This window comes from Pagrus major, chromosome 18 (assembly GCF_040436345.1).
Source record: "Pagrus major chromosome 18, Pma_NU_1.0".
NCBI classification, from domain to species: Eukaryota; Metazoa; Chordata; class Actinopteri; order Spariformes; family Sparidae; genus Pagrus; species Pagrus major.
The window spans coordinates 24793773-24810289 of NC_133232.1; the positions used below are offsets into that span (position 1 = coordinate 24793773).

Sequence of the window (16517 nt, forward strand, 5' to 3'; positions counted from 1 at the left end):
AGCAATGCCATTTAAAGATGCAGTATTAAAGAAGTGGCCACCTGCCGTGCAGCTAGTGGTCTGGATAGGGAGCTCGGAGCACCTGGTGAGTGTTGGTCTTGTTTACACTGCTAGCTAAGAAACTTTAGCAGGGGCTAGCTGGTTATGTTAACTACAGTAGACATCTCTGCAACACAATACATAGAAGTGTTTGACACAACGTCAAAATTGATATTGTAAGTCTTTGTCGTTTTAAACTAATATTATATATATGCAGTCAAAAACATTTAAAGTAAGCCAGAGACGGGACAAAAATGTGTCCTAAATCAAGAAAAAGTCCATTTTAATAATAATTTACTGTCATTATCGTTAATTCACAGAAAGCAAGATACTAGGAAGACAGTATCTAAAAATCTCAAGTGTAGCACCTTTTACATCCAAAATAAAACTTTTTTTTTTTTTTTAAATTTTAACTTACTTTTACCTATTTCTTTTCAATAGACACCCTGTTCTGCTGTTTTCACATGAACATTTGACATTGTTGTGCTTTGTGCTGATGAGAATCAGTCAGTGGAATTTGAGCTTTGTTGTACTGGGCAGCAGCCTCAGCCTGTTCCCTAAACAAAAGTGTTCAGCTCCTCCCCCTAATGAAAAAAAAGCTGCACTCTCATATTTCCCCACTTCCTCTGTCCACCCACAACATTCCCTTCCCGTTATCACTCACACTGCTTCTCTGCATCAGAAACTAAAACAAGGTGGGTCTCGTCATGTTTTTGTAAATATATCTCTGTATTCTTTGAGACTGCTTTCATAATCTTGCTTGCAGCAGCCGTCTGAAGTTATTCTGCAACACAACAACTATTCCGTGACTTTCAAAATACAATCTGTGCTGTCGAGGGGAGAATATACATCTGGTTTGATTAATTCTTGTTGTCTCCTCCCACAACCAAACACAGCATATAGTCTACTGGCAATGGAGGGCACTGAGTCAACAACTAGAGAGAGAACAACAGGAAAGGATGGCAGAAGGGAGGTGGACCAGAAGGTGCTGATGTCCAGCAAGCCTCTGCATCGCTTCGTCCAAAAAGAGCCCAGATGTCTTGGGGTAACACTGCAATACAGGGTCACGAGTAGTAAATAAGTGTATAGAAATAGAAACGTGATGGTACTTTTGTCCACTGTTTCCAACCCTGGAGTCTGGCCACCCACTAGGTGTCAGCCAAGTTCTACAGAGGGTTGTGAGGCCTTCCTGATTTTAAGGATTGTAAGAAAACTTTTTTTTTTTTTGTAATATACAGTGGGCTTTTATCTCAGCATTTTATTCATTTCTGTGACGAAAACCAGATGAAATTGTTGTGTGGATTATAAATGTCTAAAAGGGACAACTTCTGAATAGTTTATGTGTACATTTCTCTGGGGATCTATCATTTTGATACTTTCACAGTATTTTTTACTACCTGCTTTATATCAAAAACGACAAGGAAATCTGACTTTCTTTAACATGGCACCTTTAAAAAATACATAATACAGACAGTGAATTGAATCAGAAGTTCAAAAGATGTTAGGAAAACTAATTCCTGATTCAATCTTTAAAGGAAATGACGAATAATTGTACATATTATCAGTTGTTGTTCTGTTCTGGTGCTGTTATGCACTGAGTATAATATAAATATCCTTAAAATATGTCACCCAGGGTGCCGTTTTGCTCAGTTGACAGAGCTGGCGTCCCATGTACAGAGGCTTTGTCCTTGCTGTAGTGGCCCCGGGTTCAAGTCCTGGCATAGGGCTCTGTGCCGCGTGTCACTCCCCTCTCTCTCATCCTGTTTCCTGTCACATCTTCAGCTGTTCTATCAATAAAGCCATATAAAGGCCAAAAGAATACTTAAAAATAAAAAATATATATGTCACCAAGTCAGGGGGTCATCAAATGACTCAATGATAGAGAAAAAGGTCTTTTTTTAGGAAAAAGGTTGGGAATCACTGCTTGAATCCATCCTTCCTCTTCTCCTTCCCAGATTGTCATAGTGATCTTTGGCTGTGCGGAGGTCCTGATGGGGTTTAGTTTAGCCGGTGAAAGTGTGAACACTTCCGCTCACATCTACATCCCCTTCTGGCAGGGAATTCTGGTACATAACATTTGACTGGTTAACAGTAAAATGCTGAAAATGGCAAATTACTTGATTGATCGTACTTGAAAGCTATGTGAATCATTGATTTTTTGTTGTTGTTGTTTTTTAAGTTTCTTGTCTGTGGAAACCTGTCTATCTACACTGAGATACATCCATCCAAGAAGATGGTTGGTATATTGTGATTTTATGTTTCTATTTTGACACTTGATCTCTTTCTCCATCTCAATAACTCACCTGATCTTGCTGGACTTCTCTCTCCCAGGTGACCGTGTGTTTGGCCATGTATGTGGTTTCCCTCCTAGGAATTTTAGTCTCTGTCGGCTACAGGATATACTGCCTCGCCTTTTTCAGCTACCTCAGATACAGGTCGTCATCCTATTCGGGGCAAGGATGGGGGAAATACAGAGAGGTGAGTTGCAGCAGCATTTTTTTTTAAGATTCAGTGGACGACATGCACATTTTCACAGCGCATGAATAACTTTCCCTCTCACTGTCTCTTCCTTTAGAACCTGTACCACGGTGTTGAAGGCCTACTGTTAATTTCCTCCCTGTGTGTGTCCGTGCTTCTCATCTTCTTGTGTGTCATCGCTCGTTTAGCTCTCAAGTCTACGCGCTTTCAGGTAAAATGTTTTCTATTGTTACTTCATCTAAAACATGCCTCTCCCTCTGAGATTAAACGTTTATAATTCAAATTTAAAGGAATAGTTGGCACAAAAATGAAAAAATGTCAGTCAGTAGCTACTCACCCCCACAAAACATTTCTGGAGTCTCACAGCAAACAGCATTGCAGCATTTTCCTAAACAACTGAAGGCGATATAAAAAATAATGTAAAAAAGACGTTATTTGCACAATTTTTAAGCTTGAGGAGCTTGACTGCTTTTCGGGGATGCAAATAACAACTTTTCGAATCAGTTTGGTATCTCAGGGCTGAACACAGCGATGACTAAATCAAAATCCTAATTTTTTTTATTGTAATGTTTATATTTGACCTTTATTTTACCATAAAAGCCTCAAAGGGATTTAAAAAAATCACAACCAAGATAGGTAGCATTAACACAATGAGACACAGACAAACAACGTAAGAAGGATAACACCAAGTATGTAGCAAAATGTGATGCATGCTGACCAAACTATAGATAACTGGATAGGTGTGACGATGGATATTTACATGATAGAAAAGGTTACTTTCTCTCTAAATTTAAAGATGGACATGTTCACACAACGCTGAGAAAAATGGATACAATGATTTCAAACTTTTGAGACCTAAATTTGGTTTTAATAGGTGATTTATTTATTTATTTATTTATTTATTTATTCCTTATTGTATTCTCTTGGTTATCCTAATATCTCACTCTAACATGTATGCAACTGAATGAAATCAATACACAAGCATTTTTTTACGTCTTCCTCCCTTGATGTATGTAGTTTCGTTATGTTTTTTCATAGCTATCCCCCGAAAATGAAAAGAAATAGACTATGTATCAATCTGAAAAACTATATTGCTGTTTAAAGATACTCTCTTGATCCTTTTGTTAAATTCTTTGCTCGAAAAAGGTACCTTTTTCCCCATCATTGTTTTTATATCCATTTGTAGTGCCATTGAATGTATGTGCATGTCTAAAACCATCAAGTTAACTAACATTATTCACTGTGTATCAGTCATTTTAATGTCTTCTTCCACCTCCATATCTTCAACAGGTTATTGTCCAGCACATCCCCGCTCCACAGAGTGACGGCACATCAAACTAAGATCGACCTTTTGAAGTATTATCCTGCATTAACTAACACTGGTTTTCCTGCAGTGCACCTTCCCTGTGAAAGTCATATTTCTGTGTACAGTATACCACATGTGTATGATAGAGGCAGTAACCCTTTGGCCCAACCTCAGAATTTAACGTGCACTAATAAGGGAATATCATAACCTTTAATCTCTCTAGCAAGGCTTATGTGTTTTTTACTGTATGGGTCAGTGACCTAAACGTTTAGCTATGTTAGCAAGGTAAACATGTCCTCCAAGTGATTAACTCCATAGGCCATTTTCACACGGTGGACATTTTCCTCTGACATCACATTCTTGGTGGGAAGCTCAAATGTCGTGCTGTTGTGTTCTGGGGTCCTATAAACGTAACGTAACATAACAAGTTATCAAATATGTTGTTTTTCTTTGAAATGTGGCTGAATGGGCCTCCAGATTTTCACTATCCATAATCTTTTCGGTTGCTGATCAATTGTGAAGCTGGAAAATATTACAACAATTTGTCAGCAGCATAACATTATCCCAGAACTGAGTGTGACGTTGGAGGAAAACGTCCGCCGTGTGAATGAGGTCTGTTGTAATGTTACATGAACTAATCAGATCGCATATTGTACAAACAATAATATACAGTGATTTTAGCTGACGCGCCATGTTTACATTAAAATAAATCAGTGTACATTTTCTACATTGTTTTCTACAAAATATTTTGAAAAAATGTTATTGTTTATATTTTGTTTTTTTAATTGCTGTCACTTACCGTTAGCTTTTAACCCTCATGTCATCAACATGTCTGATCATTATCTACGTTATCTCCATTATTATCACAGTATCTGCAGCGTATTGGCATAGCTTAGACTCCACTCTGCAACACAATACATAGAAGTGTTTGACACAATGTCAAAACTGATATTGTTAGTCTGTTGATAATTTCAGTTTGTTATTTGTCGTTTTAAACTAATATTATATATATGCAGTCAAAAACATTTAAACTAAGCCAGAGACGGGACAAAAATGTGTCCTAAATCAAGGAAAAAGTCCATTTTAATAATAATTTACTGTCATTGTCGTTAATTCACAGAGACCAAGATACTAGGAAGACAGTATCTAAAAATCTCAAGTTTAGCACCTTTTACATCCAAAATAAAACATTTTAAATTTCATTTTTTTTAATTATTTACTTTTACCAATCTCTTTTCAATAGACACCCTGTTCTGCTGTTTTCATATGAACATTTGACATTGTTGTGCTTTGTGCTGATGAGAATCAGTCAGTGGAATTTGAGTTTTGTTGTACTGGGCAGCAGCCTCAGCCTTTTCCCTAAACAAAAGTGTTCAGCTCCTCCTCCTAATGAAAAAAAAGCTGCACTCTCATATTTCCCCACTTCCTCTGTCCACCCACAAGATTCCCTTCCCGTTATCACTCACACTGCTTCTCTGCATCAGAAACTTAAACAAGGTGGGTCTCGTCATGCTTTCGTAAATATATCTCTGTATTCTTTGAGACTGCTTTTATAATCTTGCTTGCAGCAGCTGTCTGAAGTTTTTCTGCAACACAACAACTATTCTGTGTCTCTAAATCTGCTTAAAAGACTTTCAAAATACAATCTGTGCTGTCGAGGGGAGAATATACATCTGGTTTGATTAATTCTTGTTGTCTCCTGCCACAACCAAACACAGCATATAGTCTACTGGCAATGGAGGGCACTGAGTCAACAACTAGAGAGAGAACAACAGGAAAGGATGGCAGAAGGGAGGTGGACCAGAAGGTGCTGATGTCCAGCAAGCCTCTGCATCGCTTCGTCCGAAAAGAGCCCAGATGTCTTGGGGTAACACTGCAATCGAGGGTCACGAGTAGTAAATAAGTGTATAGAAATAGAAACGTGATGGTACTTTTGTCCACTGTTTCCAACCCTGGAGTCTGGCCACCCACTAGGTGTCAGCCAAGTTCTACAGAGGGTTGTGAGGCCTTCCTGATTTTAATGATTGTAAGAAAACTATTTTTTTGTAATATACAGTGGGCCTTTATCTCAGCATTTTATTCATTTCTGTGACGAAAACCAGATGAAATTGTTAATTTTTTTAAAGTGTGGATTATAAATGTATAAAAGGGACAACTTCTGAATAGTTCATGTGTACATTTCTCTGAGGATCTATAATTTTGATACTTTCACAGTATTTTTTACTACCTAGACCTGCTTTATATCAAAAACGACAAGGAAATCTGACTTTCTATAACATGGCACCTTTAAAAAATACATAATACAGTCAGTGAATTGTATCAGAAGTTCAAAAGATGTTAGGAAAACTAATTCCTGATTCAATCTTTAAAGGAAATGACGAATAATTGTACAGATTATCAGTTGTTATGCACTGATATAAATATCCTTAAAATATGTCACCAAGTCAGGGGTCATCAGATGACTCAATGATAGAAAAAAAGGTCTTTTTTTAGGAAAAAGGTTGGGAATCACTGCTTGAATCCATCCTTCCTCTTCTCCTTCCCAGATTGTCATAGTGATCTTTGGCTGTGCGGAGGTCCTGATGGGGTTTAATCTAGCCGGTGAAAACGTGACCACTTCCGCTCGCATCTACATCCCCTTCTGGCAGGGAATTCTGGTACATAACATTTGACTGGTTAACAGTGACATGCTGAAAATGGCAAATTACTTGATTGATCGTACTCGATTGGTTGTATGTTGGCAACATGAAAGTTACGTGAGAATCATTGATTTTTTGTTGTTGTTGTTGTTTTTCAAGTTTCTTGTCTGTGGAAACCTGTCTATCTACACTGAGATACATCCATCCAAGAAGATGGTTGGTATATTGTGATTTTATGTTTCTATTTTGACCCTTGATCTCTTTCTCCATCTCAATAACTCGCCTGATCTTGCTGGACTTCTCTTTCCCAGGTGACCGTGTGTTTGGCCATGTATGTGGTTTCCCTCCTAGGAATTTTAGTCTCTGTCGGCTTCAGGATATACTGCCTCACCTTTTTCAGCTACCTCAAATACAGTGCGTTTTACTATTCGGAAACAGTATGGGGGATATACAGAGTGGTGAGTCGCAGCATGTATTCTTAAGATTCAGTGGACGACATGCACATTTTCACAGCGCATGAATAACTTTCCCTCTCACTGTCTCTTCCTTTAGCACCTGCTCTACAGCGTTGAAGGCCTACTGTTAATTTCCTCCCTGTGTGTGTCCGTGCTTCTCATCTTCTTGTGTGTCATCGCTCGTTTAGCTCTCAAGTCTACGCGCTTTCAGGTAAAACGTTTTCTATTGTTACTTCATCTAAAACATGCCTCTCCCTCAGAGATTAAACATTTATAATTCAAATTTAAAGGAATAGTTGGCACAAAAAGGAAAAAATGTCAGTCAGTAGCTACTCACCCCCACAAAACATTTCTGGAGTCTCACAGCAAACAGCATTGCAGCATTTTCCTAAACAACTGAAGGCGATATAAAAAATAATGTAAAAAAGACGTTATTTGCACCATTTTTAAGCTTGAGGAGAATGTTGAAATGCTCTTTTGCTGTGAAGCTACAGAAATGTTTTTAGTTTAGTTAGTTTAGTTCATTTTTCAGTGAACTGTTCCTTTAACCCTTTTAGGGGAAATATTTGTGACCAGCATAAAAGTTGCAGACAGCAAATAAAAACGTACAAAAAATAAGTGAAAACCACAAATGACTAAAACAAAATTCATGAAAGGAAGACATGAAGAAAAATCTTCTGTATGATCTTTTCAGAGTCTTCCAGATCAGTGGTTCCAGGCTTTTTTGGCTTTCATCACCAGGCGCATATTTTTTGGGTTATGTCTAATTCAACAAAGAGAGTTTTGCTCAGTATTATCCAGTAATTCACAAGGAAAAAAAGCATTTCTTCTACACTAGAGCTGTGTCAATTTTTTTTTACAGTTTTACGTGCATAAATGTTGTAAATCAACCTCCCAGATTTGTCCTCTGAGTCCCAGCTATAGTTGATAGAAAGTATAAACTCTCTCTTAAAACTGAACACAGCGATGACTGAATCCAAATCCTCATTTTTTTATTGTTATGTTTATATTGGACTTTTATTTAACCATAACAAAATGGGACACAGACAAACAACATAAGACGGATAACACCAAGTGTGAAGCAAAATTTGATGCATGCTGACCAACTATAGATACCTAAATTTGGCAAGATAATGAATTCAGGGAATATTGTTATTTATTTATTTATTTATTCCTTATTGTATTCTCTTGGTTATCCTAATATCTCACTCTAACATGTATGCAACTGAATGAAATCAATACACAAGCATTTTTTTACGTCTTCCTCTCTGGCTGTATGTAGCTTCGTTATGTTTTTTTCATAGCTATCCCCCGAAAAGGAAAAGAAATAGACTATGTATAAATCTAAATGGAAAGGCTGAAAAACTATATTGCTGTTAAAAGATACTCTCTTGATCCTTCTGTTAAATTCTTTGCTCGAAAAAGGTACCTTTTTCCCCATCATTGTTTTTGTAGTGTCATTGAATGTGTGAGCATGTCTAAAACCATCCAATTAACTAACATTATTCACTGTGTATCAGTCATTTTAATGTCTTCTTCCACCTCCATATCTTCAACAGGTTGTTGTCCAGCACATCCCCGCTCCACAGAGTGATGGCACATCAAACTAAGATCGACCTTTTGAAGTATTATCCTGCATTAACTAACACTGGTTTTCACGCAGCGCACCTTATGTGCTTATGTGTTCTTACTGTATGGGTCAGTGACCTAAACGTTTAGCTATGTTAGCAAGGTAAACATGTCCTCCAAGTGATTAACTCCATAGACCATTTTCACACGGTGTTCATTTTCCTCTGACATCACATTCTTGGTGGGAAGCTCAAATGTCGTGCTGTTGTGTTCTGGGATCCTATAAATGTAGACAATCTGACAAATTGTTATCATTGTGCTGCTTCCTGATTCATGAGCAACTGTAAAGACAAAGGATAGTTTAATCCGGAGGGACATCGGACAATATTTCAAGGTAAAACAACAGGTTCGATAACCAATTAGCTTCCATTAGCTAACAGCGAATGTTCTAGCTAACGTTACTGTTTTGATGTGATACGATTAGGAAAAGTGAAAATTAATTCAGAAATATGAACACACGTCTTGGAGACATACGTCTAAGCCTTGAGGTGAAACAAACGCAATGTAATCAAACAATAATGTTAGCTAGGAAGCTGTCGAATGCTAACATCAGCTAACAAGTTATCAAATATGTTGTTTTTCCTTGAAATGTGGCCGAATGGGCCTCCAGATTTTCACTATACACAATCTTTTATGTTGCTGATCAATTGTGAAGCTGGAAAATATTACAACAATTTGTCAGCAGCATAACATTATCCCAGAACTGAGTGTGACGTTGGAGGAAAACGTCCGTCGTGTGAATGAGGTCTGTTGTAATGTTTACAGTGATTTTAGCTGACGCGCCATGTTTACATTAAAATAAATCAGTGTACATTTTCTACATTGTTTTCTACAAAATATTTTGAAAAATTTAAATTGTTTATACTTTGTCTTTTTTTTATTGCCATCACTTACCGTTAGCTTTTAACCCTTATGTCATCAACATGTCTGATCATTATCTACGTTATCGCCATTATTATCACAGCATCTGCAGTGTATTGGCATAGCTTAGACTCCACTTGCAGCTTTAATGATCACTGTGAACTTCTGTATACACTTAACTGAAGGCATTTTACAGTTTGACTTTGGATGAATGAGCAGATGTGGGAGTTTTGTTTACAGGACAGCACATCCATCCGTGATTGCAGCTTTAGATGGGTTTTTTTTTTAAGAAATGACAGGACTTTTTTCTTACAGTTTAACTGAAATGATAAAGTGACATCCATCCAGAGTATTTTTTTTAAAAAGCTTTCGACTTGTATGTTCGTATATGTTCATCTACATGACTGTGAAATGAAGAGCGTGTTTGGAAACCTGTTGCCTGTGAATGTGTGGAAAAGAATTGGTGTCCTTGCAAAAGAAGTTCCTGGGCGGGGACCGCTTTATCAAGGATTTAGCTTTTGCTTTTTGCTTTATCTGGTGCAATAAATGTAATGTATGTTCTCTTTGTGTAAAAAATTCAATAAAATAACAAAAAAAGATGCTCATTGATTGATGTCATATTGTAGAGCAGACCTCACAGATTGTTTAGTTTTGTGGTAAAGTTTAAACCTATAAAGCAACTTTGCATCCTCGTTTGCCAGCAAAGAGTGGTTGAGCAACATTCATTGTGGTCAGTGGACTGTGTCTTTACGAATCTTCTCAGTTTTCCTTCCTGACGGTTGTACAAACAGACCAGCATCATCCTAGTTCTGTTTTTTTCACCGACATCGCCCTCAGACATCCCTTCTGCATTTCAGCAAGTTAACATTGTGAAATCAAAAAGCACAGCACACCAGCAACACTCTAGCTCTTATTTACTCATTTATTTTCAATTCTAACATTTTTTTCTTCATCTTAACTTTTTCTTTGTGTCTGCTTCATTGTCTTGGCCCGGGCAGTGGAAGGGGTATGGTGAGAGTGAGGAAATGAAACCTCTCCCCACGTGAACGGGCTCTCTGCCATTGGAACTGGGGCTGTTCTGGATGAGTGAAAGGTTGCCGGGGTGCAACCTGCGTCAGCCAGCTCTCTGCCCAGGGCCTGGGAGCAACTCAAGGAACCTATGAAAGAAGGAAGGGTCATAAAATCACTGAATATTGCTTTGGTGCCAGACTGTGGTGTCAGCTGTATTGAAGTCAGTGGGAGATGCATGGAGAAACACACTAAAACCCAACATATCCATGTTGTATGACTTCTGATGAAGAAATGACTCCAGAAAATGAAAGAACACACTTCAGAGAGTAGGTTAAGAAATTACTTTTAATCAACTTGTGCATCCCTCGATTAAGTTTGGGAAAGGCTCCTATTTGCAGTGTCTGATCAGCGATAGGACCTGCCCCGCTTGGTCACAATATTATCAGCCCTGTCAATCATTTGGAGGAAAAATCTGTCATTAACCTCTCTGAACTGTGTTCTTTCTGGAGACATTTCTGGGTTTTGGTGTGTCTGGGTGTGTTTCTCAGTGCATTTCCCAAAAATTTAAATACAGCTGACACCACAGTCTGGCGCCAAAACAAGAGTAAGTGATGTAATAACCCTTCCTTCCTTTTGAGGTTCGTTGGGCGAATGAGGAAGTGAAAACTTTGCATGACGCAGCATTAGCAAAGTGTCAGCAGAACCTGGTAGAAAGAGACAAATCTAAATAGACAAAACAGTAAAAAAAAAAAAAAAATTTTAAAAAGTATAGTTGGACCTGGGATATCGCTAGCAACCGCTAAAGAAAACTCAACTTAATGTTCTTTAATATCCTTTTCCATTTTTCTCCTCATTTTGTTTTTTTCCTTCTGTTGTTTGTTACCAAAACCACCTCACACATTGCTCAAACTTACACTCACACTCCAGGAATCCTATGCAACACACCTCCCTGTCCTTTGTCTAACACAAATAGCCTACTGCCCCCCAAAGCCAAAGTGCAGTAACTACACTTTTGGTCAACATTGAGCTCTGACTGAAATTGAACATAAAAATCTCTTTCATCTTGCTCTGTTTTAGAGAAAAAGTTGTGTAAAAATTGCAGCAACTATAAAATCAAACCGGACCACAGTAAGTATAGTTGTTTGTATTTTTCCAGATTCATTGTCATCATTACTAAATGTTTTGTATATATCTTGCTGTGCACCTACATGATTTTATGCTTGTCTGCTTCTACTTTAATCTTGTTTTACAAACACGTCTGCACAACCTATTTATCTGTTGCAGGATATACATGAACGGGGTCATAGGTCAAATAATTGGTCATGATTTTCAAATTACTTCAATGCATTTATCAAGCACACGACTGTATAAATGCATTTGGCTTGATAGTAAAAAAAAAAAAAAAGAAGCTTTGAAGCCACTTTTCTGTTTCATATTTAGCGTAGTTACTGTGGTTAGCCTTTGTAGGGCAGCATAGTCCTAATATGTTGTTTTGCCATTGTATCTATTCAGTGCATGTTTTCGCCCAGTGTGCAAGTACAGTCATGTCCTCTGATGTATCGAGTTGTGTCCTGCTTCACCTCAATCAAAAAAAACAAAAACACAACAACTTGTGTTTGCATTCTACAAATCTGTGTTGAAAAGTGAGAACGCCTCTTGCTGGTTGAGATAAACTTGGATGAGTCGGAGTGGAGACGTAGGGTGTGTCCCAAATTACTGTACGTATAGACAGTAAACAGGAATGGCTTTTGCATGCCAACATCCACAAGTAGGTCATTGAGAAGGTTACGAAAAACAAAACTACGACACCTTGGCCAGGCTTACAGGCATAAAAGTCCACAATATAAAGCAGACAACGATGTATTTAATATTATTGTTGTGAGATCAGATCCCAAAGCACAAAAACTGCAACGACACCATCACTTTGGTCACTTAATTTATTTCCAGTCATTTCACCGAGTAGACAAACAGTAGTTAAACTTTGTACATGTCTCCCCCTGGTGTTGGTCGTCTAGGGAAGAGGGAAATCCAGCTGAGGGTTTTGGTCGTAGTCACATTTGGTCCATGTACATTTTTTTTTTCACAGTATTTAATAGACGTAGCTGGCAGTGTACAGGGATTGCTTGGAGGCCTGGTCAGCTGAGCCGGAGGGCTTGTACTCGCCTTTGGAAGCCAGGCCATTGATCTGGAGAGGAGGGGAGTGTTAGGGCAAAGTCAAATGTGAGTGTTAATGATCAGCCAAGTTACCTAAACCACATTAGTGCACGACGGAAAAGACGAAAAGCTTGTTATCATCAATCATTCACCAGTCAGTATAAAGCTGCGTAATGTAAGATAAGAGCCGTTTAATAGCCAGGTTTGTGCACAGTCCACAACTACAAACTGATAAGTGTGAATTAATTATTAGCATCTACTCATGCCCTCCGACACTTACCTTGGCCCTGGTGACGAAAGCTTCCTGTGAAGCTCCCTTGTTGGCATCTTTGCCCTGCCAGGCTGCAAGAGCAGAGGCCTGCAGTGCACGGCCGTAAGAGAAGGTCAGCTTCCAGGGGCGATGGAGGGGCACCTGGTTGATGGCGTTCAGGTGGACGGAGGCCTCCTCTTCACTCTGGCCTCCGGACAAGAAGCAGATGCCTTGAAAGATAAAAGAAAGCAGCTTTTTACTTGTACTTGAAAATCATTAAGAAATTTAAAATCCTTGCTGAAGGAAAAGCTGGCTTTATGACACTCACCAGGAACAGACGCTGGGACGGTGCGCCTCAGAGCGGTCACTGTGGCCATGGCAACCTCCTGAGGGGTGAACTTCTTAGCGCAGGAATGTCCAGGAGTGACCATGTTGGGCTTCAGAAGAGTGCCCTCCAGGTAAACGTGGTGGTCAGACAGAGCTTTGTACACAGCGGCCAGAACCTACAGGTGAAAGAGCAGATTTATTACCACTCAAGCTTCAAAATATCATCTGATGAACTATTTTACTGCCGACAATGCCAAAAGATGATGTACCAACCTTTTCTGAGACATACTGGCAGCGCTGCAGGTCATGGTCTCCGTCAGGCAGGATCTCTGGCTCCACAATAGGCACCAGGCCGTTCTGTCGGAGTACAGAAATGTTGATTTAAAATCAGGAACTCAAAGCCAATGATTGTCATTTCTGTAGAGAATGTGGCTGCACACACCTGCTGGCAGATGCTGGCGTATCTGGCAAGGACATTGGCATTTTCTGCGATGGCGAGAGCTGACGGGCAGCCGTCCGAGATCTTGAGGACACACCTCCACTTGGCAAAATCACATCCGTCCTTCTTGTACTGGGCGCAGCGCTCAGAGAGGCCATCAAGACCTGTAGCGGAACAAGCCGCAGAATGTTATGGTGGAACTGCTCCTTCTGCATTATGTTGCTGAAAATGTGCAAAGACATTTAGAGATTTCATGAATTGTATACAGAGAGGCAAGAATCTATTCTCACCTTGTGTGGTGGTCTCTTTATCTGTGCCCATCAGACCAGCTGTGCCTTTGTCCACCTGCAGCAAGGGAACCAAACATTGACTTACAAGAAAGACCTCGAGGTGCGTGCATTTGACTTAACCTACATTTATAGGCTCCTCACCTTGATGCCGACGACAATGCCCTTCTCCTTAATGACCTGGGGGAAGAGCTTGCCGTTGCTTGATTTCTGGTAGAGCGTCTCGTGGAAGAAGATGATCCCACCCACGCAGTTGGCGATGGAGGCATCGGTGGAGAAGAGGAGGTCACGGAAGTAGCGACGGTTCTCCTCGGTGTTCTCCACGTTGATGTTCTGGAGACGCTTTCCCATGGTTCCTTGACAGAAGAGGGTACGAAAATCAATTCACCTGCACACTCTGCGGATGTCTCTCACCTCTCACTCACTGAGAACTTGAAGCTCACCTGTTGATTCATCTGCAGCCAGGATTCCCTTTCCTGGAGCAACGATCCTCTGAGCAATGTCAGAGAGCTCCTTCTTCTGCTCCGGAGTCAGGGATGGGAACTGATGAGTCATCCTAGACACAAAAACAAGTTATTTCACAGGTAATCAAAAAACCCTCCAAGACTCATTTAATCTGGAAGAAGATTGTGTCTTTTTTTCCCCCATCAAACTTCTTGCCTCTCTTGCGCCACCTCTGTAAATATTTGGCTTGCATGGTTGAACTTTGTCCTCCAAACAGATAACTTCTGACTTTGACCGTGCAACAGTTCATAGTTCACTCAAAGTTGTTGACTACATGATGTTTCCCCCCCCCAATAGTTTCTGCAGAAGTCTAAACAAACAGCATGATGATGATGTGAAGGACAAGAAATCACGAGCATCTTTGGCAATCTCTACAGGATCATAAACTGCAGAAAGCGGATGTGCGTTTGTTTTTCTATTTGCACACAACAAAAGAAGCCTTGTGGCTCGACATATAACACACCCCTATCAAAGTAAAATAATTTCAACTCCATGTTGCAAAAAGAAAGTTTGAAAACAACAATTTATCAACTCGAGTATGCAGACGTGACACCCTGTTTTTACTGTTTAAAACAACTTAAATCCATAACTGCATCAATGCACACTAGAAACGTGAGGAATCTCACAGAAAGTCAGTTCACTTCTCATACAAACACATGGAAAACAGCAACAGCATCAATGTGCACAGGGTTAAATTTAAAAAAAGTACTTGAAAACACGTCTTACTTGAGAGTTTGGTTAAACAGCGACGGCAACAGAGAGGACAGACGGTTTCCACAGCCTCCAAACAGTAATTGGACTGATTGAGAAGGCCGAGCATTGGGCACAAAGCTGTATTTATTGCCTGCTGGGCGCTGAGGGGGCGGGGCTTGTCACAGACGTGGCGGGGCGTGCGTCGCCCCGGCCACGCGATTGGTCGGATCAGACAGAGGGGGGCGGAGTCTGCGGCTTTTGTGGACTTTATGCTCTGTCAGAGCCTGAGGTGAAAACAAGCAGGGAACACTGTGTGTCGTCTGAAGTGAGTTATAAAAGTATGCATGCACGCATCAGTCGGTCCTCACACAGCCCCACCTCCTCTCCCTGCTCACTGCACTGTTGCTTCACTCAGAGACAATGATGAACTGTACTCACAGAGGCCTGCTGCAATGTTGCAAGTCAGGTTTCTTTGTGTCTTTGTCCTGGTGAAGTGTAGATTACCACAGCATGTAATAATATGTGTGATTGTCTCATTTGGGCTACCTTGTTTAACTGGTTTGTGCATAAACAGCTCACAAAATCAATTGCTGAACAGCATGTAATATGTGTGATTGTTTCATTCGGGTGTATGCAGATATAACAGCGTTGACACATTTACAATGCTCCAAAAATGGGAATAATTTACCACTATACTTTATAATTGAATATATGGAAAACTTTTTCTTGTTCAGTTAAGATGACATCTTCCTTTAAAGACAGCTGACAAATCATGGTTTGTCAACAGGATTACACAAAATCTACTGAACAGATTGAATGAAACTTGGACAGAGGACGGGTCTCGGCCCAGAAAAGACCCCATTAACTTTACTGTGGATCTGAACAAAGGGACGGACCCAGGATTTTTTTCTCACTTTCTTTAACGTTGCGAGATGGGGCGTTTTTTGACATTTTCCTCAATTTCTCAGGGAATAATCCATTGATCTTGATAAAAAATAAATCAGGCTCATTTAGGTGCCTGGTATCTATGAGTGAGTATAATTTTATGCAGATCCAAATAAAATACAGATTTTGCAGATTTAAATATATTTTCTTTGGATTAGATTTGATTGAATTAAAGGTGACTGTTGGGCCTTGGCAGAGGTATGCGCTCTACATGTATTAATTTGTATATCATGTTATTATAATTGTCATCATCAATTACTTTCAGGTGCAATTTAAGTTAAGGGGATGCATTTCTCACACTACAGGAGTTTTAGCTTAGTTCATTCATTTGGCACAAATTAGCAACCAGTTCCTGCAGCAGAACCTGCTTTTCTTGCTACCTTGTTAAACTGGCTTGTGCCTTATGTGTCACATTGCTCATCAAGCATCTCATGCATAAACAGTTCTCAAATCGATTGCTGAAAATGGCCCAAAGCATGTAATATGTGTGATTGTCTCAT

The 16517-nt window shown here is 39.6% G+C and overlaps 3 protein-coding genes across 5 annotated transcripts; 2 read left to right on the forward strand and 1 right to left on the reverse strand.

The window, feature by feature from the left end:
- The first annotated feature begins 679 nt into the window (after positions 1–679).
- Positions 680–3937, forward strand: LOC141013390 (membrane-spanning 4-domains subfamily A member 4A-like). 2 transcript variants are annotated; one of them, XM_073487099.1, is made up of 7 exons: positions 680–734; positions 936–1084; positions 1995–2105; positions 2219–2275; positions 2371–2517; positions 2615–2728; positions 3808–3937. In XM_073487099.1, the coding sequence occupies exons 2-7, from the start codon at positions 953–955 to the stop codon at positions 3856–3858; spliced, it is 612 nt and encodes a 203-aa protein (XP_073343200.1). In that variant the 5' UTR covers positions 680–734; positions 936–952; the 3' UTR covers positions 3859–3937. The 2 variants fall into 2 exon arrangements, with proteins under 2 accessions (XP_073343200.1, XP_073343201.1); XM_073487100.1 differs by lacking the exons at positions 680–734; positions 936–1084 and adding an exon at positions 1093–1243.
- A 1111-nt stretch (positions 3938–5048) lies between these two features.
- LOC141013389 (uncharacterized) lies at positions 5049–10006 on the forward strand. 2 transcript variants are annotated; one of them, XM_073487096.1, is made up of 7 exons: positions 5049–5320; positions 5542–5690; positions 6370–6480; positions 6622–6678; positions 6774–6920; positions 7015–7128; positions 8477–10006. In XM_073487096.1, exons 1-7 carry the CDS (start codon positions 5122–5124, stop codon positions 8525–8527), a joined length of 828 nt encoding a protein of 275 aa, XP_073343197.1. In that variant the 5' UTR covers positions 5049–5121; the 3' UTR covers positions 8528–10006. The 2 variants fall into 2 exon arrangements, with proteins under 2 accessions (XP_073343197.1, XP_073343198.1); XM_073487097.1 differs by lacking the exon at positions 5049–5320 and having other exon boundaries at positions 5465–5690; positions 8477–8619.
- Positions 10007–12341: 2335 nt separating this feature from the next.
- Positions 12342–15211, reverse strand: aldob (aldolase b, fructose-bisphosphate). The gene is made up of 9 exons (XM_073486822.1): positions 15106–15211; positions 14319–14431; positions 14020–14231; positions 13879–13933; positions 13592–13752; positions 13423–13506; positions 13151–13325; positions 12853–13052; positions 12342–12603 (listed from the first exon to the last, which is right to left on the reverse strand). The coding sequence occupies exons 2-9, from the start codon at positions 14428–14430 to the stop codon at positions 12508–12510; spliced, it is 1095 nt and encodes a 364-aa protein (XP_073342923.1). The 5' UTR covers position 14431; positions 15106–15211; the 3' UTR covers positions 12342–12507.
- Between the last annotated feature and the right edge of the window lie 1306 nt (positions 15212–16517).

What these genes read in the sequence shown, in the direction of transcription:
- LOC141013389 (XM_073487096.1), top strand. Translation starts at nt 5,122, where the DNA reads ATGAGAATCAGTCAGTGGAATTTGAGTTTTGTTGTACTGGGCAGCAGC. An exon ending in TACATCCATCCAAGAAGATG is followed by an intron (nt 6,679 to 6,773) that starts GTTGGTATATTG and finishes TCTCTTTCCCAG; the next exon opens with GTGACCGTGTGTTTGGCCAT. An exon ending in TCAAGTCTACGCGCTTTCAG is followed by an intron (nt 7,129 to 8,476) that starts GTAAAACGTTTT and finishes TATCTTCAACAG; the next exon opens with GTTGTTGTCCAGCACATCCC.
- aldob (XM_073486822.1), bottom strand. Translation starts at nt 14,430, where the DNA reads ATGACTCATCAGTTCCCATCCCTGACTCCGGAGCAGAAGAAGGAGCTC. An exon ending in GGCTGCAGATGAATCAACAG is followed by an intron (nt 14,232 to 14,318) that starts GTGAGCTTCAAG and finishes TCTTCTGTCAAG; the next exon opens with GAACCATGGGAAAGCGTCTC. An exon ending in CTTTCGTCACCAGGGCCAAG is followed by an intron (nt 12,604 to 12,852) that starts GTAAGTGTCGGA and finishes CCTCCTCTCCAG; the next exon opens with ATCAATGGCCTGGCTTCCAA.
- LOC141013390 (XM_073487099.1), top strand. Translation starts at nt 953, where the DNA reads ATGGAGGGCACTGAGTCAACAACTAGAGAGAGAACAACAGGAAAGGAT. An exon ending in TACATCCATCCAAGAAGATG is followed by an intron (nt 2,276 to 2,370) that starts GTTGGTATATTG and finishes TCTCTCTCCCAG; the next exon opens with GTGACCGTGTGTTTGGCCAT. An exon ending in GATGGGGGAAATACAGAGAG is followed by an intron (nt 2,518 to 2,614) that starts GTGAGTTGCAGC and finishes CTCTTCCTTTAG; the next exon opens with AACCTGTACCACGGTGTTGA.